Below are 19,552 nucleotides of genomic sequence, written 5' to 3' on the forward strand. Positions count from 1 at the left end.
CTTAGAAAAACCAGTCTTGAGATATTTCTTGGCCCAGTCTTGACGTTTCAGCTTGTGTGTCTTGTTCAGTGGTGGTCGTCTTTCAGCCTTTCTTACCTTGGCCATGTCTCTGAGTATTGCACACCTTGTGCTTTTGGGCACTCCAGTGATGTTGCAGCTCTGAAATATGGCCAAACTGGTGGCAAGTGGCATCTTTGCAGCTGCACGCTTGACTTTTCTCAGTTCATGGGCAGTTATTTTGCGCCTTGGTTTTTCCACACGCTTCTTGCGACCCTGTTGACTATTTTGAATGAAACGCTTGATTGTTCGATGATCACGCTTCAGAAGCTTTGCAATTTTGAGACTGCTGCATCCCTCTGCAAGATATCTCACTATTTTTGACTTTTCTGAGCCTGTCAAGTCCTTCTTTTGACCCATTTTGCCAAAGGAAAGGACGTTGCCTAATAATTATGCACACCTGATATAGGGTGTTGATGTCATTAGACCACACCTCTTCTCATTACAGAGATGCACATCACCTAATATGCTTAATTGGTAGTAGGCTTTCGAGCCTATACAGCTTGGAGTAAGACAACATGCATGAAGAGGATGCTGTGGACAAAATACTCATTTGCCTAATAATTCTGCACTCCCTGTATGTTTAAGACAGACATTTATTTTAGAAAAAAGTGAAACTGCCCTGTAAAGACCACCGTGATGTTTTGTTTGCCTTCACAGTAACCAGTAGTCCAAACAACAGTAAAATCAATGTCTGCATGTGACTCATTTGGATTTTAATAGCCTGTAATGTGTTATTCTGATCACTGGGAAAGGGGAAAAAAGCCAATCCATCAAACCTCTCCATATAGGTCCAGACATGTGGAGGCAACAATTGTTAGGATTTTTTTCCTTTTGAATCTGCGATGTAAACATGTTACATAAATATGTATTGCTAATTGTTAAATCCTGAATGTGTCATAGATCATTTCGTGGGCATATATAAATACTGTGTTACATAAATCCTGAAAAAGAATTTTAACCCAGTTAGGTTTTTTTCCCCCCTCTCTACACCACAAGAACGAGGCTGGTGGTAAACTGGGAATACAAAACAATAATTATTTTTCCTAATCATAATTAACGTTTGAATGAATCAGCAAAAGTTTGATCGGCTCCAAATACGACAACAAAGATGATGAAACCTTTGCGTTAACATAGACTCGCACAGCAGCACTATGTGAAATATCTCTACATTTTTATTGGGATTTAAAGTGTAATGCATCTGTAGCAAACACAAGACAAGTACAAGAAGCAGGAAACAAAAATCATTGACGCTGCTGAACGTCTATCTCGGGACACCGGAAGGGACACACCGTCTTCCAAATTACACTAAAACAACAACCGGGGGGAAAAAAGCCCTTCGAAGTGGAAGTGACACATCCTTACTCTTTCACTCTCAACCCTTCCTCAATCACTCACATGCACAAACACATCTCCATGGAAACTGTTAAAAGAATAGGTGGTGTGCAAAAAGACTGACAAAGCATAACATATACTAGAACTGGGGCGGTCAGCGTGAAAAACATTTATAGGTAGGGGGGGGAAAAAGGGAAACTTTTATAGGATCTAAGCAGAGAGGGTTCATTAAATGGGAAGGAAACACAAAATTAGGCCAGCTGTAATGTATAATAATTACATAATTTAAGTAGCTTGTCCATTTCAGACTGTGTGTTTGATTTAGATGGTGGGGGGGGAGGCATAAAGCATCGATACACGACAAACAGCAGAAGCCTTCTGAGTAAACACGAACAAATGAAAGTTACTCGGATGTTGCGGATAGCAGAACAGAGGCGGTGGGCATTAGAAGAGGGGAGAGGACAAGAGAAGCAGTACAGCAGAGTACAGCACAGTACACCACCTACACTCGTCTCCATGGCAACTACCACACTAGAATGAGTGATAATGCAGTTCCCTCTCTTCCTATTCTGAAAACTGTTCAATTGGTACCATATGCCCTGTGCAGTATGTGGGAGACAAAGCTTTCGCTCGTGCGCTGTTGCAGATAATACGAGGAACGGTTAGAAGTGTTAAACTGCGACGCTGTAAAATAAAATATGAAACAACAACACTAAAGGCTAAAAATCTTAACTGCATAGATTACATCGGTCTATCCACCAGAGACGCTGGCTTAGCCCGACACTGAATTCATCATCATGGTCGCTTTAAGGGATAACTTGTTATTCTTGAATAAATGTGTTAGGTTGTTGTTTTTTTTCTTTTCTTCACCAATGTAAGTGGCAGTGTGTGGGCAGACGCCGCTTTCAAAGAGCAAGCATTGAGGTTGATAGAATTGGAAAAAGCACAATAAAATGACTTTATTTTTTTTTCCTGTCTCCCCGACTGTGTTGGTTCCTGCTGTTGGTGTTAATGTGAAGTGACATTTTTCGTGCAACGTCATCGTTGAAATTTGCATCCTCAGAAAGTGCTGAATGCAGTTCGGCTCGGGGTGTTACTGCAAAACTTTGTGGCAACAATGCGAATATGACAATGCACAAAGCGTGCACACACATGGTGTGCTTGGTTATGATTTGGGTTTAAGCAGAAAATAACTAGGGACATTACTTCATACACCGAATCCTCGCTCTGCCTTGCTGAATATCCCTCTTGTGGACTCATTTTGTTTTCTCAAAACTGGCTGGTTACCTCCCAAAGCAGTACAGCTGAAAAACATGAATCAATTTGTTGTTTCCTCACATCAGTTTAGAGGGATCTTTTTTTTTTGGTTTACTCTCATGATTAATGCAAGGTACAGTAAGTCTGTCAGCTCAGCATATGACAAACACAGGGCGAGTAAGCCTGGCTGTCGGATGGCCTGCTGGGAGAACTTACAGATGGCTGATCTGCTTCTGCTTCCTCACTTTGCATGCGACATTGTTTGCATCTCGACTGAGAGCATCTGAACAATGGAGGAGCTTTTATCTTTTTTGACTCGTTTCTACGGTGACTTGACTCTCTTCGCTCCTCTCTTTGTAAATGTGACATTTTGGTCTTAATGGCAACTTTAAATCAGCATTCATGTGTATGTAAATGACATTTAAGTAATGAATTATTCACTTCAGTAGATCACTGCCTTAATAAATGCACCATCTTTCATCAGGTGACGGTAATTTTAAAAAGGTCTCAGTTTACACAAGTGTTTCCGATCAGTTAACACATCCAAGGGGGGGGAGGGGATATTTGGAAAGGTGACATCCTTGTTCTCATTTCCAATACATACTTATGAGTATGCACAATGTACTTTTATAGGCACTCTTTTTCTTCTTGTTCACTTTATAAACCAATTATTTATTTATTGTTCCCTCAATGTGTTTCATTTTTCCAGCTCTAAGCAGCTTCTTTTGGAGGCTGAGCTTCATTATGTAGATCTATTCAACTGCTCGTTTACAAGTATAAGCCAACCAGTGCATTTAGACATGTAGACAGACATGTCTAGGATTTCTAGAGAGTGGTCCAAAAAGGACAAAATATCCACGTGTTGACGCCAGAGGTCAAAGCAGAATGGTCACACTGTTTTTGAATCAATAGGAAGGCAGCAGTAACTCACAACCACTCGTGACATCCAAGGAATGCAGAAGAGCATCTCTGAATGCACGCTGAGGCAGCAGAGGACCACACTAGCTGCCATTTCTTTCAGCTAAAGAACAGGAAACTAAGGCTAGAATTCACACAGCTTAGCAAATTCTAACAAGTCACCCGATCTCGGTCCAACAGAGAACATTTGGGATTTAGTGGAACAGGAGATTCACATCATAGATGTGCAGCCAACAAATCTGCAGTAACTGTGTGATTTTTGTCATGTCAACATGGACCAAAATCTCTGAGGAATGTTTCCAGCATCTTGTTGAATCTATGCCAAAAAGAATTAAAGCAAAGGGGGGGCAGGATGGTGGTGGGGGTCAAACCAGCACTGGCAATGTGTACCAAATAAAGTGTTGTTAGAGTGTGTAATATTAGAACACAGCATTTAATACTTACAGTGGTAGAATTTGGCTCTGTCACGTTATCTAGATAACTAAGGTTCTGCTTTTAGATTATTAAAATTTTGAAACATTTTTATAATGAATGTCATCAGGCGATTAAAGATTTACACATTCTGAACTATCAGTACCTCATAGGTTCACAGGTTACTCTAATGCGTCAGTACAGAAGCAAATGAATGAGTTTTGTTGTCAGTGGTTTTCAAACTTACACACAAATGACCCACAGCTTGAGACTGGGAGTAGACAAACCAAGTCTAAGGGGTAGGACGCTAGTGTATTCCTAGTGCCAGCTTCAAGCCCAGATAAATGGATGTGTAGCTTTGTGAAGGGCATTTGGTGTAAAATCTACGCCAAATCAAATATGCAGTAATATCTGCTGTGCAGAGTTGAGATGAGCTGAAAACAAAGAAGCCTGGTTACTTATGCACCAGAACACAGACTGTTCAGAGATGCTGTGCTCAACATCATCAGGGCATTTACTGGAAACACAGGTAAGAATCTGCTTGAAACAAACAAGTTTTCCTGCAAAGGCAAAGCATCTGCCTGAACCTGAAACTCCAAACGAGATCAGAGACGGCTTCACCAGTCATCGATTCTGCTCCCAGGTGAAGGCTGAATGTAAATCTCCTGTGATACAGCTAAAAAACAAAACAAATTGCTGTTTCTAATAAAATAAATGTGAAACCTTTGATTATCTGAGGCCTTGAAACTTAATTAATTGTATTTGGGGGGGTTTAAGAGTGCTGGGACTATGGGACATTGTGCAGGGGAGTAGTTCGGTGTAGAAGGGGTCAAAGGTTTCACACTAGTCAAGCACTCAGCTGTGTTAAGGGCTTACTCTGTCTCTCTGTGATTACACACAGAGAATAAATATAGAAAAGCTAATTTAAGGTCCCAAAGGGATCAGCAAAGCAGTATTGTTCGAGACTGAAGCTCAAGCAATTTTCTGCCATTAACAATTCAGAGAGGAGAAAAATTTTTTTTTATAAAAGCCTCACAATGAACTAGAATATACTCTGAATGCTCGATGAGACAGCCCTGTCTGCATAGAGGCAGATAGAGGAAATAAAATAAAATTTAAACTATCAGACTACACATTAAGAAAGAACCAGGAGATAAATGTGGAAGAAACTGCCTCGCTCTCACCCATAAAAGAGAATATCTTATGCTTGCTTCTGTGTTAAAAATTAAAATGTATAACAGGAGGGAGGATTTAAAGCTTTGATCAATTAAAAGTGTCTCAGTGATTTGTCAGACGCAGACAATTAATTAAACTCCAGGGCCCAGGTTTTCCAAAACAGTCTGATGTTTTTTTTAGTTACGGTGCTGGACTGAAAATTAAAAACCAAAACATGACATTTAGTTCTTTGCCTTCTATCACTCAAAAACAAAAAAAAAAACAAATACTAAACTGTAAATTAAGACGGGCATGACAGATTAAATGGATTTTAGCCTGGTGAAAACAAAGAGGATTTTATGATGATGGGCTTATTTTCCCAGTTTTTCCTGTGGTTCCCGCTGTGCAGACGTCCCATTTTTTATTATAAAGCAGAACTCGTTTAACTCTCAATTATTACAAGTTCCCAAAATTTATTTTTTTGATGAGAACATTTGCAAACACAAAAGTAAAAAAAACCCATAAATCTAAAACAAACAAACTAAATAAAAAGAACAATCACAGCTGCCACTGTGCAGATGCACGCCTTTTTCAGCTGATTTCCACACAGACTTCACAAATAAGACTTTTTACCTTTTAAGGCCATGCGGCAGCTGTTTTGGTTCTACTACTGTTTGTTTTTTTTCCTTTTAGCAGCTCAGTGACAGCTCAAACCCAAAATGTCAGTTTTTTCCACTAGACTCCTCGTGAGCTGTAAGGACAGAAATAAAAACAGTGTTTTCGATCATTTCACTGAGAATTTCAAACAGAAACCAATCCTTTATCCTCTTTTTGAAACTAATCTATGTAGCAGCCGCACTCTGTTTCATAACCATTTTCTGCCGGGCGCCCTTTGCTGCTGAAGAGTCAAGTACCGTCGACCCTCCTGAAGTGTTCGGAAATCCATGAGCGGCCACGTATTTGCGGTATGCTTCCCGGATGATGCGGAAGGCTCGTGCGTTAGCGTACGGTATATCTGTGACTGGGTCTCGGTACAGCGCGGCCTTGTGGGTAACAGGACAAACCTCCTGGATGGGCACTTGAGGACTCGTCTGGGAGCTTGGCGGGAAGGCGACCTCAAACGCTTCGTCGTCACTGAATGTTATATAAGTGCGGGAGCACAGGCCTCCGGCAGACTGCTGGGAAGGTGTGGTGGGATTCTGCGGTGCAGTCTGGGGAACGTCCTGGTCCAACCTTTGGGAATATGACAAAACCAAGAATATATGTTTTTAAACATAATTATCAGACAGTTGTGCTCATAAGTCTACATGTCCTGGCAGAATTTATGATTTTCGGCCATTTTTCAGAGAATACGAATTATAATACAAAAACTTTTTTTTCCACTCATAGTTAGTGGTTGGGTGAAGCCATTTATTATCAAGCTGTTGTGTTTGCCCTTTTTATATGAAAAGAACGACAGAAAATACCCAACTGACCCCGTTCGGTCAATGTTTAAGCAGCAGATTACTCCAAAACAGAATCAAAAGAAAAACCAGGTAGCATCGAGTTTCTACGTACCCCTCAACATCAACATTTTCTTCTTTAAGGACTGGGTTTGAGACGAGGGGCATAAGGACTGAATGGTAACGGATGGTTGGTCCTTCAAAACGCCGCTTCTTGTGGACTTGTTTCTTCTTGTCTGCCTCCAGACGTTCGTAGTTTTCTGAAGACGTGAAGTAAAAATCAGCAACACTGATATGTTTTGTTATACCGCACAAACAGCTTTAGGTAAAGTATTGGTGGAACTATACTGATTTACATTACAATCACGGGCTCTTCCAATCCTGATTAATAGATAATTATAATGTTCAGCTTACATAACTGGCAACGTGATACTCAGTACTCGCACATCCTGGAGTGCTTAACAGGATGCTTTCTGTCTGGTATCATTTCTGTTTTCTATGTTTCTGCTAAGACACACTAATCTCGACATTGGTTCTCTCTTTGCATAACAGGAAAGATAACCAAGAGTCCTGAATTACCCAAAGTTTGTGCAGATATTTAAAGAGTAACTCTCCAACATGTTCTCACCAAGTGATCGAATGTTGATCTCGGCTGTTATTTTCGCCTCAGCCAGCAGCTCTTCCTGGGTGAGGGGTCGGTCACGATGAGCGCCTCGTCGCCTTCGCGGGGCGTCCTGGCGTTCTTGTAAGCGCAGATTCGTCTTTCGTGTATGTTCACTGGTGGACTGTCGGACAGACTTCCGAGCTACACAAGAATTAAGAAATGCAGTGTTAAAAAAAACCAGCTGAATAAAACTTTTTAAACATGTTTGTAACTTTCCCACAATATTATGATCCATTCACTGAATGCACACAACTGGGAGGTTTATGCATCCTTCTTTTCAAATAAAAGGAAAACACTATGGAAGCATTAGTAGGAGGTTTAGAGAAATCTTACTCTCTGCAAAATCTTGGAATTCTTGTGGAATCCTCCTTTTTGGCTCCACTTTAGTTTTCTCCGTCTTCTTCTGCTCCTCTGTTCTTTTAGGTTTGGGTTTTGGCACTTTTATTGGTTCCTTGGATTAAACAAAGACAGAGAGCATTTTCAATTCGCATCTGTTTCACTGACATTCAGTTTGAGGAAGAAGATGAAAAACATTAAATGTTATGCTATAATCACACATTAAACATGTTCATGCCAGGAAATAAAAAATATATTAATATTAAAAACAATGCAAACTGTTATGTTAAAGGATTTTTTTTAAATCAGTTTGTTTTTAACAAATGTTAATACATGTCATTTGACAACCAGTGGCTTCTGTGGAGCTGCAGAGCAGTTTTAACCTTCGGCTGACTGACTGAGGTCATTTATATGTGTCAGTATGACATTTTTAAATCAAAAATCTTTCCTACAATGATTTTGTCCTTCAGCTCTTCATAGATTTTTAAAGGATTTGGCCCATCTGTGAGCCAAGGATAATGTACTGTTTAGATACCACTTTTCTAATCTCACTGAGTACTCCGATTCACTGCTGCAGAAGCCTTGAGGCAGATACTTAATGCCAATATGATGTGGAAAACAGCGAAACTGACAGAGATAAGAGGCTTAACTCCTTTTACCATAAAAATATAAAACATCATTAATTATATGTTAGAATATCTGGCACAGATAAAGGAAACAGCAAAGGTGAAACAGGCACAAACAGAAACAGAGCCACTTAAAAGAGTATTTCTGTGTAAAATATAATGGGGACATTAGTGGTCCGACTTGGCCATTAGTTGCTAAAAAGCTTGTTCACCTGAGGGATAAGGAGCACATGTGTGCAACTGTACCCATGTGGGGCTGAAGGACAACACAGCGATTAAAAAAAGGTGGTAAATAGTACTTTTCCTTTTCCTTTTCTTTTAAAGGGAAAAACAAATAGTTTCCATCTTTGTTTTTCAAGTCCGCTGCAAAGTGATACATGATGACACAAGGTATTAGGGCAATTAAATTCAGCTTAGCTCAAAGTTTGATTGGTCCTGCATTACCTTGTAAGCTTTGGTGACAACCCGACTTTTCCTTCGAGGTGCGTCCTCCTCCTGGTCACTGTCCGGCTCGTCACCCTCATCGATGTCGAAGTCACTGTCAACCTCGTCCTCTGTGTCTGAATGTTCTCCGTGATACTCATCATCTCCCGATTCCTGAACGACAAACAAATGGAGCAATAAATAAAAATCAGGAAAAGAAAAGAACAGCAGAACAAACCATCTGCAAGTAATCCGAGACATACCAGCAAAGACACCAAACACCAAATTTCCTCTGCATTTTTTCTAAGTGTAGTCTTCAGGCCTATTGATTAAAATCTTACACTTTTGTATCTGGCAAGTGTGTAGCTATGTATGCAAAGTCACATCCCATTAAGAGATTCAGTAATAAACAGATTATTTATTTTTAATAAAGATGTTTCCCCTCATTGTCAAAGCTACATCACAAAACTCAAACAAGCAGCCTTAAGCCCAAACCAGGTGCAAAGATAAATAAAATAACACAAATGCATTATGTGCACTAACAATGTGAATTTTCACATTTCTTAAAATAAATGTGGGTCATTTTGAAACCCAACATCCAACGACAGTAAAGATTTAGAAAGCAGCACAAGACAAAAATATCCCTGAAAACTGAACAGATAAAGGAAGCGTTTGCACACACAGGCACGTTCACAGTGCTTTATCAAAGTCCCAGCAGAGATGACTGAGGCATCTCAGGATCTGTTTGTGATTTTTTTATGAAGCCACTCTTGTCAGAACTGCCAGAGCTGCCGCTGCCAAATCCCCCTACACAAGGTGACCCCTGAACCAGCAGCTGTTTGAAGAAAATTAGCCACACTGTAAATTGAGGAAACAAATTAGCATCTTCAAAAGCAAACCATAACGTGTGAGATTGCTACAGCATCAAATGTTCTGACAAACAATATCACACAACTTTCTTCTCTCTTCAAGCGTGAAGCGGGAAAAGCTGGCATCATTTAAGCTCTGTTTACAGCTGGTGTTCAAACTATAATTGTAAGGCCAGCTCTAAACTAAGTCACGGTCACCATTTCGAATGAACAGTGGCAAGACGCACTCATTTTTAGATGTGTCCTTTTAATTCACCTCATTTCTCTTATAGTTCCAAAACTGTACTCTCAGATGTGAGAACCCCAGCCTGATGAAGAGCTTTCTCCATCTATCTTTCCATTTTGTGCTGCTAATCCATGTCCAGGTCATAGGCACAGCAGTCTAAGTAGAGAAGCCCCAGACCTCCCTCTACTGGGTCTGCTCCAGGGCTACCTCCTGCTAATACACACTCAAAACACCTCCCCTGGGAGGCATCATATTCCAATTCTTGACCCACCCCAACCGGCTCCTTCTGATATGTAAAGTAGACGCTATACTCAAATCACTGAGCTCCTCATTCTTTCTCTAAAGCCGAGCTCAGACACCATTTGGAGGAAACTGATTTCTGACGCTTGCATTTGCAATCTCGTTCTTACCCACAGCTCGTGGTCATAGCGAGGGTAGGAACACAGATCGACTGGTAAAATCGACAGCTTCGCTTTCACACTCAGTTTTCGCTCTTGTCAAAATCCAAAATCTGATGAGATTGTTTTTCAACATTACTACGGAAATGATGGCAGGAATGGTTACTGTTAAAAATCACAATCAAACACGACTCCCCAATTACCAGTGAGAGTTAATCAACTTTTAAACCACAACCTCAGCCTAGTAGAGAGGAAGTAAGTGCTTTCAGCAATGCACTACTAAATTTATGATACAAGACCCAATAAACCCCAACAAATATAAATAAATAAACATTTTATTGATCTGCCCTAACAAGAACATGATAAAACTAAAATAGCTTTTAAAATTGCTGTTTACATGATGCACATAACCCTTTAGTCAAGAGCTTCCTGACAAACTCTTTAAAAGTATTGAAGTATAATGCAGCGGCCCTGCCATATATGATACTCTCATTAGGATTTAATACTAAAATAAACGTGTGAAGATGTGCTGGCTTGTCTAAAAGGTCCGGATCGTGTAATGCTGTGAGAGTCTGATTTATATCAGTGAGACCCACTCCCAGTCATGTCAGTCTCAAAATAGTGAGAGATGTCTCCTGTACTAGTGCATGGTCAGTAGCCTGGCAGAAACTAAATTCTTCCGTTGTATTAATGTGTAAATAATATAAATAAGTGAGTTGGCTGCCGGCTTCATTGTCGGGCAGCAAATAGGTATGAACCAATTTCCCCAAAATTGAGCAGCAGTATTTCAGGCATTGCAAAAAACAATAAACTTTGTTTTTTGCAGGCTCTAGTTATTAACACTGGAGCCGGCTAATGCTAACTCTTTATTATCGCGCTCTGTTTATCAGTTTGGTTACTCACATCGTTGAAGCCTCCGTAAGTGGTCTTGTAGAACTCATCCTCTTCTTCAGCATCCAGTAGTTTGGACATACGGTTTCCCGCAGTCTTTCTGGGTTCGCGGCCAACTGCGAGGCTCATGATTGTGGTTTCAAAATATGCTAATCAATGCTAAGCTACTTAGCTCGTTATGTTACGCTAAAAGATATAGATCGTTTTGCGGGAACCTCTTTGACCTCGTCGTTACTCAGTATATTTGCTTAATTTTATGTTGGTGCCCATATTTTTTAGACCCTTTTAAATTCAAGGGATACTTTATAATTTTTCTTATAAGAGACGATAAACACTGACAAATGAAATGTACAACTGACCGCTAGCGCTCATTTAGCAAGCAACCATATCCGGGACTGTTGATCTACTTCCGGGCTAGCGGGCGGACTAAAAGTTTATTTTAGTTGTTTGGCTTGACATAGGAAAATATAATCAATTACACAGTTAATGCGAAGCTTCTATTAGAAAATATTCTATTCAAAAATTGTATAACTGTTTCATGAAACCGAGGTCTTCTTTTGCGCCGAGAAACGTATGCGTTGTCATGGCAACTCTGTAATTTTAGCGCACGATAATGACTGCACTACTCAGCAGTCTCTATCTACTGTTAAAGTCATTTATTTATTACGCATTTATTTATTATATTTGTTTATTGTTATATCCACCCCTTACCGTTTTAGCTGTCAGTTAATGCAGCCAGCTCCACTCACCGGTGAAGGTAAGATAAGTATTACGCAGAGGTGGGACCAAGTCATTGTTTTGCAAGTCTCAAGTAAGTCTCAAGTCTTTATCCTCAAGTCTCAAGTCAAGTCTCAAGTAATGTCAGGCAAGTCAGAGTCGAGTCTCAAGTCACTGGTGTAAAAGTCCGAGTCAAGTCACAAGTCTGAAACTTTGAATTTCAAGTCCTTTCGAGTCTTTAAAAAAAACAAACGAAAAAATAATGTTGCAGTTATATGCTAAATGTAAATATTAGACCATGTAATTTTAAAATCTGTGTTTTTCTCAACACATACAAAATAGTGAACTTAGAAAATATACACAAATTGTGAAATTGCACCTCTTTAAAATGCAGCTCAATTAAACTTAGCTCCAAGAATAATTTTCACCGACAGTTCTGAGATACGCTGCATGTTATTCTTGGATGCGGTTGTAGGACCAGCTTTAAAATCGCATGACAAAAATATCATACACATTAAAAAAAACTGTATCACCAACGTAGCCTGGAAAACATTTGCTAGTTAGATGAAGTCAGCTATCTCATCTTAGCATATTTATATGCATATTTATAATTATACGGTTCTTGGAGTGAGTGCATACACTCATGAAGTTTAGTAACTTCAGGTCACTGCAACAAGCCCAGGTACAGTTTACCGACGGATGGGTGCAGGACCTTGAAATGCACCGTGTAGAACGAAAGACCATCGTACGTATCATAAGTTTACCAGTCTCACAAATCGTCTTCATAAATACACATTCGTTAACCGTTTATTAATAGGACCTTTGAGCTCAACGGTAATTAATTAGTAGTGGAAATAATTTCTGGTACCCATCACAGAAATGTAGCAGTGACAATAATATTGTATGCTGTAATCGTACTGGGCAATTAGTGATACAAAAAACCTGTTTTATCCTGTGAATAAAAGTATATGTTTTTGTCAATGTACCATAATAACAGAAGCGAAACGCAATATTGTGTCAGGATAATTTACTATTTATGCACAATAAATAAAGGAGCATAGCGCGACAATTTCTGTTCAGCGCCAGACTTGCTTGTAACCTATATCACCAATTATGTTAAGAAAAATGACGCATTAACTACAACAGCAGACTGACCTTTGTGTAAATGCTTGGAGCAGACTAACCTGTGAGCTGGAGTGTTCTGGGACGTTATAATTGATCTTTGAATGGCTGCAATCCAGTCGCATCTTTGTTACTTCGGAAACATGGCTGAACAATTTCTCTTCCACGACGTAATCCGATAACAACCGATCTCTTTACCCGTCGGCTTCCCGTGGCTGTCATGCGACCGGCTATTGCAGTTAATAATACAACAGCTTCTTGACATTTTTGTGTTTCTTTTTATCGCTGTGTGACTGATTTTAATTGAAAGCCTGCGTGCGCTAGTACCGCTTGCCACGAGTTCCCAGAATCCTTTGCGGTTCTACCCGTGAATGACGTCACATTTTCAATCTCTATATAATATGCATGTTAAATTTTATATTTGGGGTGAAATATCAAGTCTTTTCAAGTAAACCGGTTCAAGTCCAATTCAAGTCCCAAGTCATTGGTGTAAAAGTCCAAGTCAAGTCACAAGTCTTAGAACATTTTTTCAAGTCAAGTCTAAAGTCATAAAATTAATGACTCGAGTCTGACTCGAGTCCAAGTCATGTGACTCGAGTCCACACCTCTGGTATTACGGTCTACTCGCCCACAATGTAAGTACAAAACTGCTTATGGAGATTTTTTTAAACCTTGCAGTTCACATCTAGACGCATTAAACCAAGTGCTGTGTGTGCTGCTCCTCACTGGATGCTGTAGTGCTGTAAATTTTTAAGTAAGTACACCAAATTTGTGAAAGCATAATCACTTTAATTTTTGTAAGTTCTTGGATAGAAAAATGTAAAAAACAAAAAACAAAAAACAACCAACTTGCATTTCACACATTTATTAAATAATAAACAGTGCAGAAATTAATCAAGAAAAGATCACATGCTACAGAAAAGAAGCTGCATAATAAACTGCACATTAACCTTAATATAAGGTTAATACCGCTATTGTTAGATTCTCCATATCTCATCAGTCCAAATAGTCCACCTGAAGTCCAATGTAATTGTTATTTTAAGTTTACTCTTTAATTTATTTTATCCTCATTTCCTTATTTTTTTGTGTTGCAAGATAAACATGATCATGGTTTGTCAGGTCACATTTCTTAAATGCAATTTAAAATATTATTAATTAAGACAACATGCTCATTATTATCAGATTCAAGCAAAAAACAAATAAATTGAAGCATCTTGCAGTTTATTCACTGATACCTACTAATATCAGGTGAATATATTCTTTGCTTATTGACTCATAACAGCTTCATGGTAAACCTCCCCGTTTCCATATAGCTGCTTGTCCCTCCATTACTGCTCGACATGGCGCTTCGTGGCACATACGCGATTGTGGCTGTGTGTTTTATCTGACCTTTGCCCTTACTCCAGAAGAACATGAAAATGAAACAAACACTCACAGAGCTGAAAAACGAGAGAAACCCTATGGTTGCTGCTATCAGTAGGGTCTTTACATCAAAATTGAGTTTCTGATTTCCGTTCACACCTGGAGCAGCAGATGGAAAGGCAGACCAACCTTTAAGACGAAATGGTTTCTTAGAAGATGATGGAAAGGTTTGGACATGAAGGCTAATGGGCAGGCTGTCGTTTCCCGCTGCGTTTGATGCCACACAGAGATACTTGCCACTATCTTGAGGCTGAGCATAGCGAACCTCCAGCGAGCCATTGGACAGAGCTCGTACTCTGCCGATGGGTGATAAAGATCTTAGCTGTGGGTTTAGCCATCTGACAGATGGCAGAGGGTCACCTTCGGCACTGCAGTGAAACACCACTGTGTGTCCCTGATCTACTTTCATCACCTGAGCTTTGCGGTTAAGAATTCGAGGTGGCCGACAGGTAAGCAAATCCGGCAGCTCAACCTCAGGGAAATCCAGAAAATTCCAGCCCTGCAGCTGGACTGAGGTAATGCAAGTTGGCGGACTTTCACCAAAGTCCATGTATAGTCGCCTTTGCACCACCCAAAGCAAACGGCAGTCACATGCCAGTGGGTTGTTATCAAGCCCCAGAGTTCTTAGGGTGTCCACTGAATAAAAAGCTCCAACCTCAAGTGTGGTAAGACGGTTTCTGGATGCATTCAGCAATCTGAAGTGGGCCAAACCCCTGAATGCTCCGATTTCAATCCTAAGCAGCGATCCCCCAACAAGATGTAACTCTTGGAGCCGGAGCAAGTCTCCGAGAAGGTTTGCATGAATGTAGGTGATGGGGTTAAAAGAAAGGTCAAGGTATACGAGATATACAAGGTGATGTAAGGGGATGTAGGGGAAGGCACTTAGGTTGCCGTGTTTAATGGTTAGTGATGTGAGGTTTAAGCCAAAGAGACTGTTCCCTGACAGACTCTCCAGCCAGGGGCAATGAGAAATGACAAGTTCCTTTAGGTGGACTAGGTGGCGGAAAGAGTAGTTTGGCAGCGTAGTGAGGCCCAGTCGGTGAAAACTAAGGCTTCTCAGCACGCTAAGTTGTGTGAGCGCTTCCATTGGCATAGCAGTAAGGTTGCAGCCATCAAGGTGCAGCTCCTGCAGACTGATTAGTCCTGTAAAAGCTTGATGAGAGACATAAACCAAGTCATTATCTGCAGCTTTCATGAACCGCAGGGAAGTTAATTCACTGAAAGTAAAGTCGAGGAAAACAAGAAGCTGATTGCTGCTTACATCCAGTAACTGGAGGTTTGTTAAGCCAGCAAACGCTCCCACTGGGATAATCTTCAGGTGATTGCGACAAAGGCGCAGAGTTCTCAGACTCTGCAAGCCAAGAAAGGCTTCCACTTCAATTATTACCAAAAGATTGTCACTTAAATCCAAGTCCGACAGCTGTGTCAACGTGTGGAACTGCTGACGCACCAAAGTCTTAAGCGTGTTGTGGGTTAAGTTTAGCAGCCTGGCTTCCTGTGAGAGACCATCAGGAACTCTGGTAAGTTGGCCACCAGAGCAGTTGACTTCCAGCACCGTAGCATTACAGTGGCAGGATGGCGGACACAGCCAACGCGTCTCAGATGTCAGTGCCACCCCTGCTGCCAACAGGTAGAGAGCTCCCCAGCACAGCCGTTGGTGGACGGCGCTCCTCTCGAACATCTGGTGACCTGTGTGCACGAGTGAGGGGATAGATAAAGTGAATCACAGGTGAAAGGAGTCACGGGTCTTTCTGTATACATTTCTTTACTCGTAAATGATTATTTTTGTATCACCACTGCCAGTTAGGAATAGAGCAAAGAGGAATTGGGTGTCAACTTGTCAGATGGATGGTGGCAGAGATCCATTGATGGGGTTAAATTAACTTTATCTAATGCCTGTCTGACTTTAAATCTGTTTAAACTCTAGATACAATACACTTTAATTTACAAAACCTGTTTAACACAAGCGATGAATGTGGCAGATGTTAATTTGATCCTCATTCTTTGATTTACTCTCTAAAGCTCCCGAGGCCCTTTGAGATCTATGTGCCTGGAGAATTTACACCAACAAGGAAAGTATTAAAGTGCCCCACTTCAGTGGAAGGAGACAAAGCTTCCCCACTCTCATAATTCCATGGCTAAAAGATTTAACGTTGTTCCTACACAACATTAAGTATAGTGTCAGGCGGGCTCCAACAGTTTTTGTGTTTTTGTTGTTTGTGTGTGTGTGTGTGTTTTTAATAAAACTTGATATTCAGCTCTTTCTCTGCTCATCTCCATTCCAGCTCCCTCTCTAGAAGATTAACTAAATGGCTCTAATTAGGATAAACAGCAAATGTGAATATTTGATTCAGTCACGATGCTGAAAGAAGCCACTTATCCTCAGTTATGTGGCAATATGGTTGCCAAGCACTTATTAATTTGCTTGTCTAAGCGTTTTAGACACCACCACCGTCCCCCCCCCCCCCCCCCTTCCCCCAAATATGAAGAGAACACAATTAATACGATTTGTGGTCTTCTATGGGAAAAATGATCTCTCCTGCATGATCATGCATTTTGACTAGATAAGCCAAAAAAGATGAATGTGGAGAAAAAGATTTATAATTTTAAATCCAAGCCATAATAACATTAAACAAAGACCTTTAATGTATATAGAAAAATAACAATTTCTTACACGTGGCAAAAGTTTGTTGAATCATAACTAAACCCACTATTTAATAATGTGATCCTTTTGCTTGACAAACAGGACGTGTATATGGAAACAGCTCGTACCCCTGAAGCCTTGTAAGGTGATATTTTGTCGTTTATTTCACACAAGATTTAAAAATATACCTTACAGGACCTCATGTGTTCTGATAGAGTTTCCTTTATTTGTAGACCTACAAATATTGGGAAATGTGCTTTTGACTGACTTTAAGTGTTAATAATTTCAGCTCATATAATACCTTTCATTCATCAGTTTCATCATTTTTCTCCTTTATCCTCACTGATGTGACATTTAAGCCAGATTCACATCTGAAGTGCTCTCCAAAATCATCCGTCTGAAACCTCGACACCTGAGCGATTCACTGAGGGAGGCTGGGAGTTGAAAATTTGAGCTCATTATTTTGTTACAGTTCTCAAAGCTCAGGGACAAACCTCCACACTGTGGATTAGTTTAAGAAACACATTCCCCTCTAATGTGAACAACCAACGACAAAATAAAGATATTAAATTAAGATTTTAACTTCTCGGTGAACCGATACTGCAGTTCATTCAACAGAATCCATCTCTGTATGAGATTATCGCTTCACCGCTTCTCCTTTATCTGTTGAGTGTTACCAGACAAAAGTTGCATCACGCTGACCTGAATTGCCCCTTCCAGGTTGCTCGTGCAAAAGCACGGTGCACCTCTCCTCTAAGAGGCTGCAGTCCTGTGGATAATTTTATTTCAGCTTCAAAGCTCTACTCGGAATAAATTACACCCAGAAAAACAAGAGCAGATTGCACGCTCACTGTTTTTGTTTGATTTTTGTGGATAGAGGGAGAAAGAGTAAACCGGCACCACATGAGGCATCACGTACGAGAGTTATCTGTAGTTCCTCGGTTACATGCCTCTCTGGGCAAGATTATAATGTGAGAGTAGCACATACTCCCTGGCCAGTATTACAATGACTATTTTAGATTTTTAAATTATTATTATTGTTATTATTGTGCACATTCTTCAGTTTCTACAAATGATGGAACTCATTTAAGGTTTATTATTTACAAAGATTGTAAAGAAGGACTGGTGAAAGCTGATTAGAAGGTGGCTGTACTTTACGTCAGTGTCTTTTTAATTTTTTTTGGCAAAGGTTTAGTAAAGTTCAGAGCCGCTGAATTATGGATCACAAATAATTCTGATTATTTATAATTTTCTTTAAGATGTTTGTAACAGAAAGTCTCGCAAAGCTTTCACAAAACACAGAAAATACAATAGTCTGCTGTGCAAAGGTTGTCAATCAGACATTACATAATTGAAGACAGTAGCAAACATAGTGCCAGTAGTTATGGAAAACAAAGGTCATGATCTTATTATTCCTAGAACTGTGATCACATAACAGAGACATGCATGACTGGAAGGACGCCTATTACAGCTACTAAAATATTTTCAATCTCAAATCATCATAAGCTCGTTTTATGTATTTTTATTTTACTTTGCCACATCCGCCAGTAGGTGGCGGAAAAAGCAAAAGCATTTCGGTGCCTAGAGGAAACACTGTCCACAGGCTTGGTGCATAAGTATTGCCAAGGTAGTGTCTTAATGTGTTGCCAGTAAACACATAATGGTGGCTCTGTGGCTGAACATGTGAACATGTAAACAGTTGTATTCCTGTTAAACTTTGGTTGCACGTCGGTAAATACGACGAACGTTGCAGCTCATCAGAAAATGTGCTGTTTGGATTCCCAAGAGCACGAGAAAGAGAGAGAGATAAAAAAGCAACACCTTCAAGTGTGAAGCCACCCTCTGTTTTGGCAGCTCGGCTCACACGTTGTTGTGCTGAGCTGCACAGAGCGTGGCACATGTAAGAGAAGAGATGGTGTGAAAGAAAGAACGATGTCCATTATGTTTGTGACATCTCTCACAAAAGTGACTGCAGATAAGAAAGTACTCGTATGTGCTGGACCTAAAAAGGTTCATTTGCCGCACTGATTTTCACATTCCTGCTGATTCTGATCCTGATTTTACGCTTGTCATCTTTGCTTTCTTAGAATTTCCTCAGTCATTTTCCACATGATACATCCATATAAAGACGCCACAGTGGAGTGCATGCATCTACTTTTCAGGTAATTTTACATCAGCACTGGTGTCTGCGTGGATCTTGGGAGCGGAGTCTGATTGCTGGTGGTGACGGCAGCTCCCGGTGGCATTGAATCACGGAGGAGTACTCCTCCTGAATTCCTCTGGGAGGGCACATGCTTGAGACTGAGAATAGTTTACAGGTGTGCCTTGGCAGTTTAAAAAACTCAGGATGGTGGTGCAAAAAAGGGAGTTGCAGTAGTTTGTAAAGAAATCAAAGGAAAAGCAAGCAGCCAACTCACCTTCTCTTCAGACTGATGGGTTCATCATTGTAATAGCTCCATTTTTACATGCAAATGACTTTTCTTGTGCTCTTTGTTCTTTTTTTTATTGTTCTGTTTTATATTGTTCTACTTTTATACCAATAGAAGAAAACAGAACTAAAAAAAACCCAAAGTAGATGTGCCAGTCTCTCAGTTCCTCCTTACGTCAGTGCTGATCAAAAATCCAATCCAAATGTACCA

General features: G+C 40.2%; 1 protein-coding gene and 1 pseudogene across 1 annotated transcript; both read right to left on the minus strand.

Annotated features, from left to right (window-relative positions):
* Positions 1 to 5,659: 5,659 nt before the first annotated feature.
* vps72a (vacuolar protein sorting 72 homolog a) lies at positions 5,660 to 11,365 on the minus strand. Its single transcript, XM_085346421.1, has 6 exons — positions 11,021 to 11,365; positions 8,646 to 8,798; positions 7,573 to 7,690; positions 7,204 to 7,380; positions 6,691 to 6,835; positions 5,660 to 6,366 (listed from the first exon to the last, which is right to left on the minus strand). The coding sequence occupies exons 1-6, from the start codon at positions 11,135 to 11,137 to the stop codon at positions 5,976 to 5,978; spliced, it is 1,101 nt and encodes a 366-aa protein (XP_085202547.1). The 5' UTR covers positions 11,138 to 11,365; the 3' UTR covers positions 5,660 to 5,975.
* A 2,755-nt stretch (positions 11,366 to 14,120) lies between these two features.
* On the minus strand, positions 14,121 to 15,950 carry LOC146609675 (leucine-rich repeat and immunoglobulin-like domain-containing nogo receptor-interacting protein 1 pseudogene; annotated as a pseudogene).
* Positions 15,951 to 19,552: the final 3,602 nt, after the last annotated feature.

Source organism: Diplotaxodon limnothrissa, linkage group LG22 (assembly GCF_057381915.1).
Source record: "Diplotaxodon limnothrissa isolate DT_005_m linkage group LG22, D_limnothrissa_male_GT1.1, whole genome shotgun sequence".
In the NCBI taxonomy this organism is placed as follows: Eukaryota; Metazoa; Chordata; class Actinopteri; order Cichliformes; family Cichlidae; genus Diplotaxodon; species Diplotaxodon limnothrissa.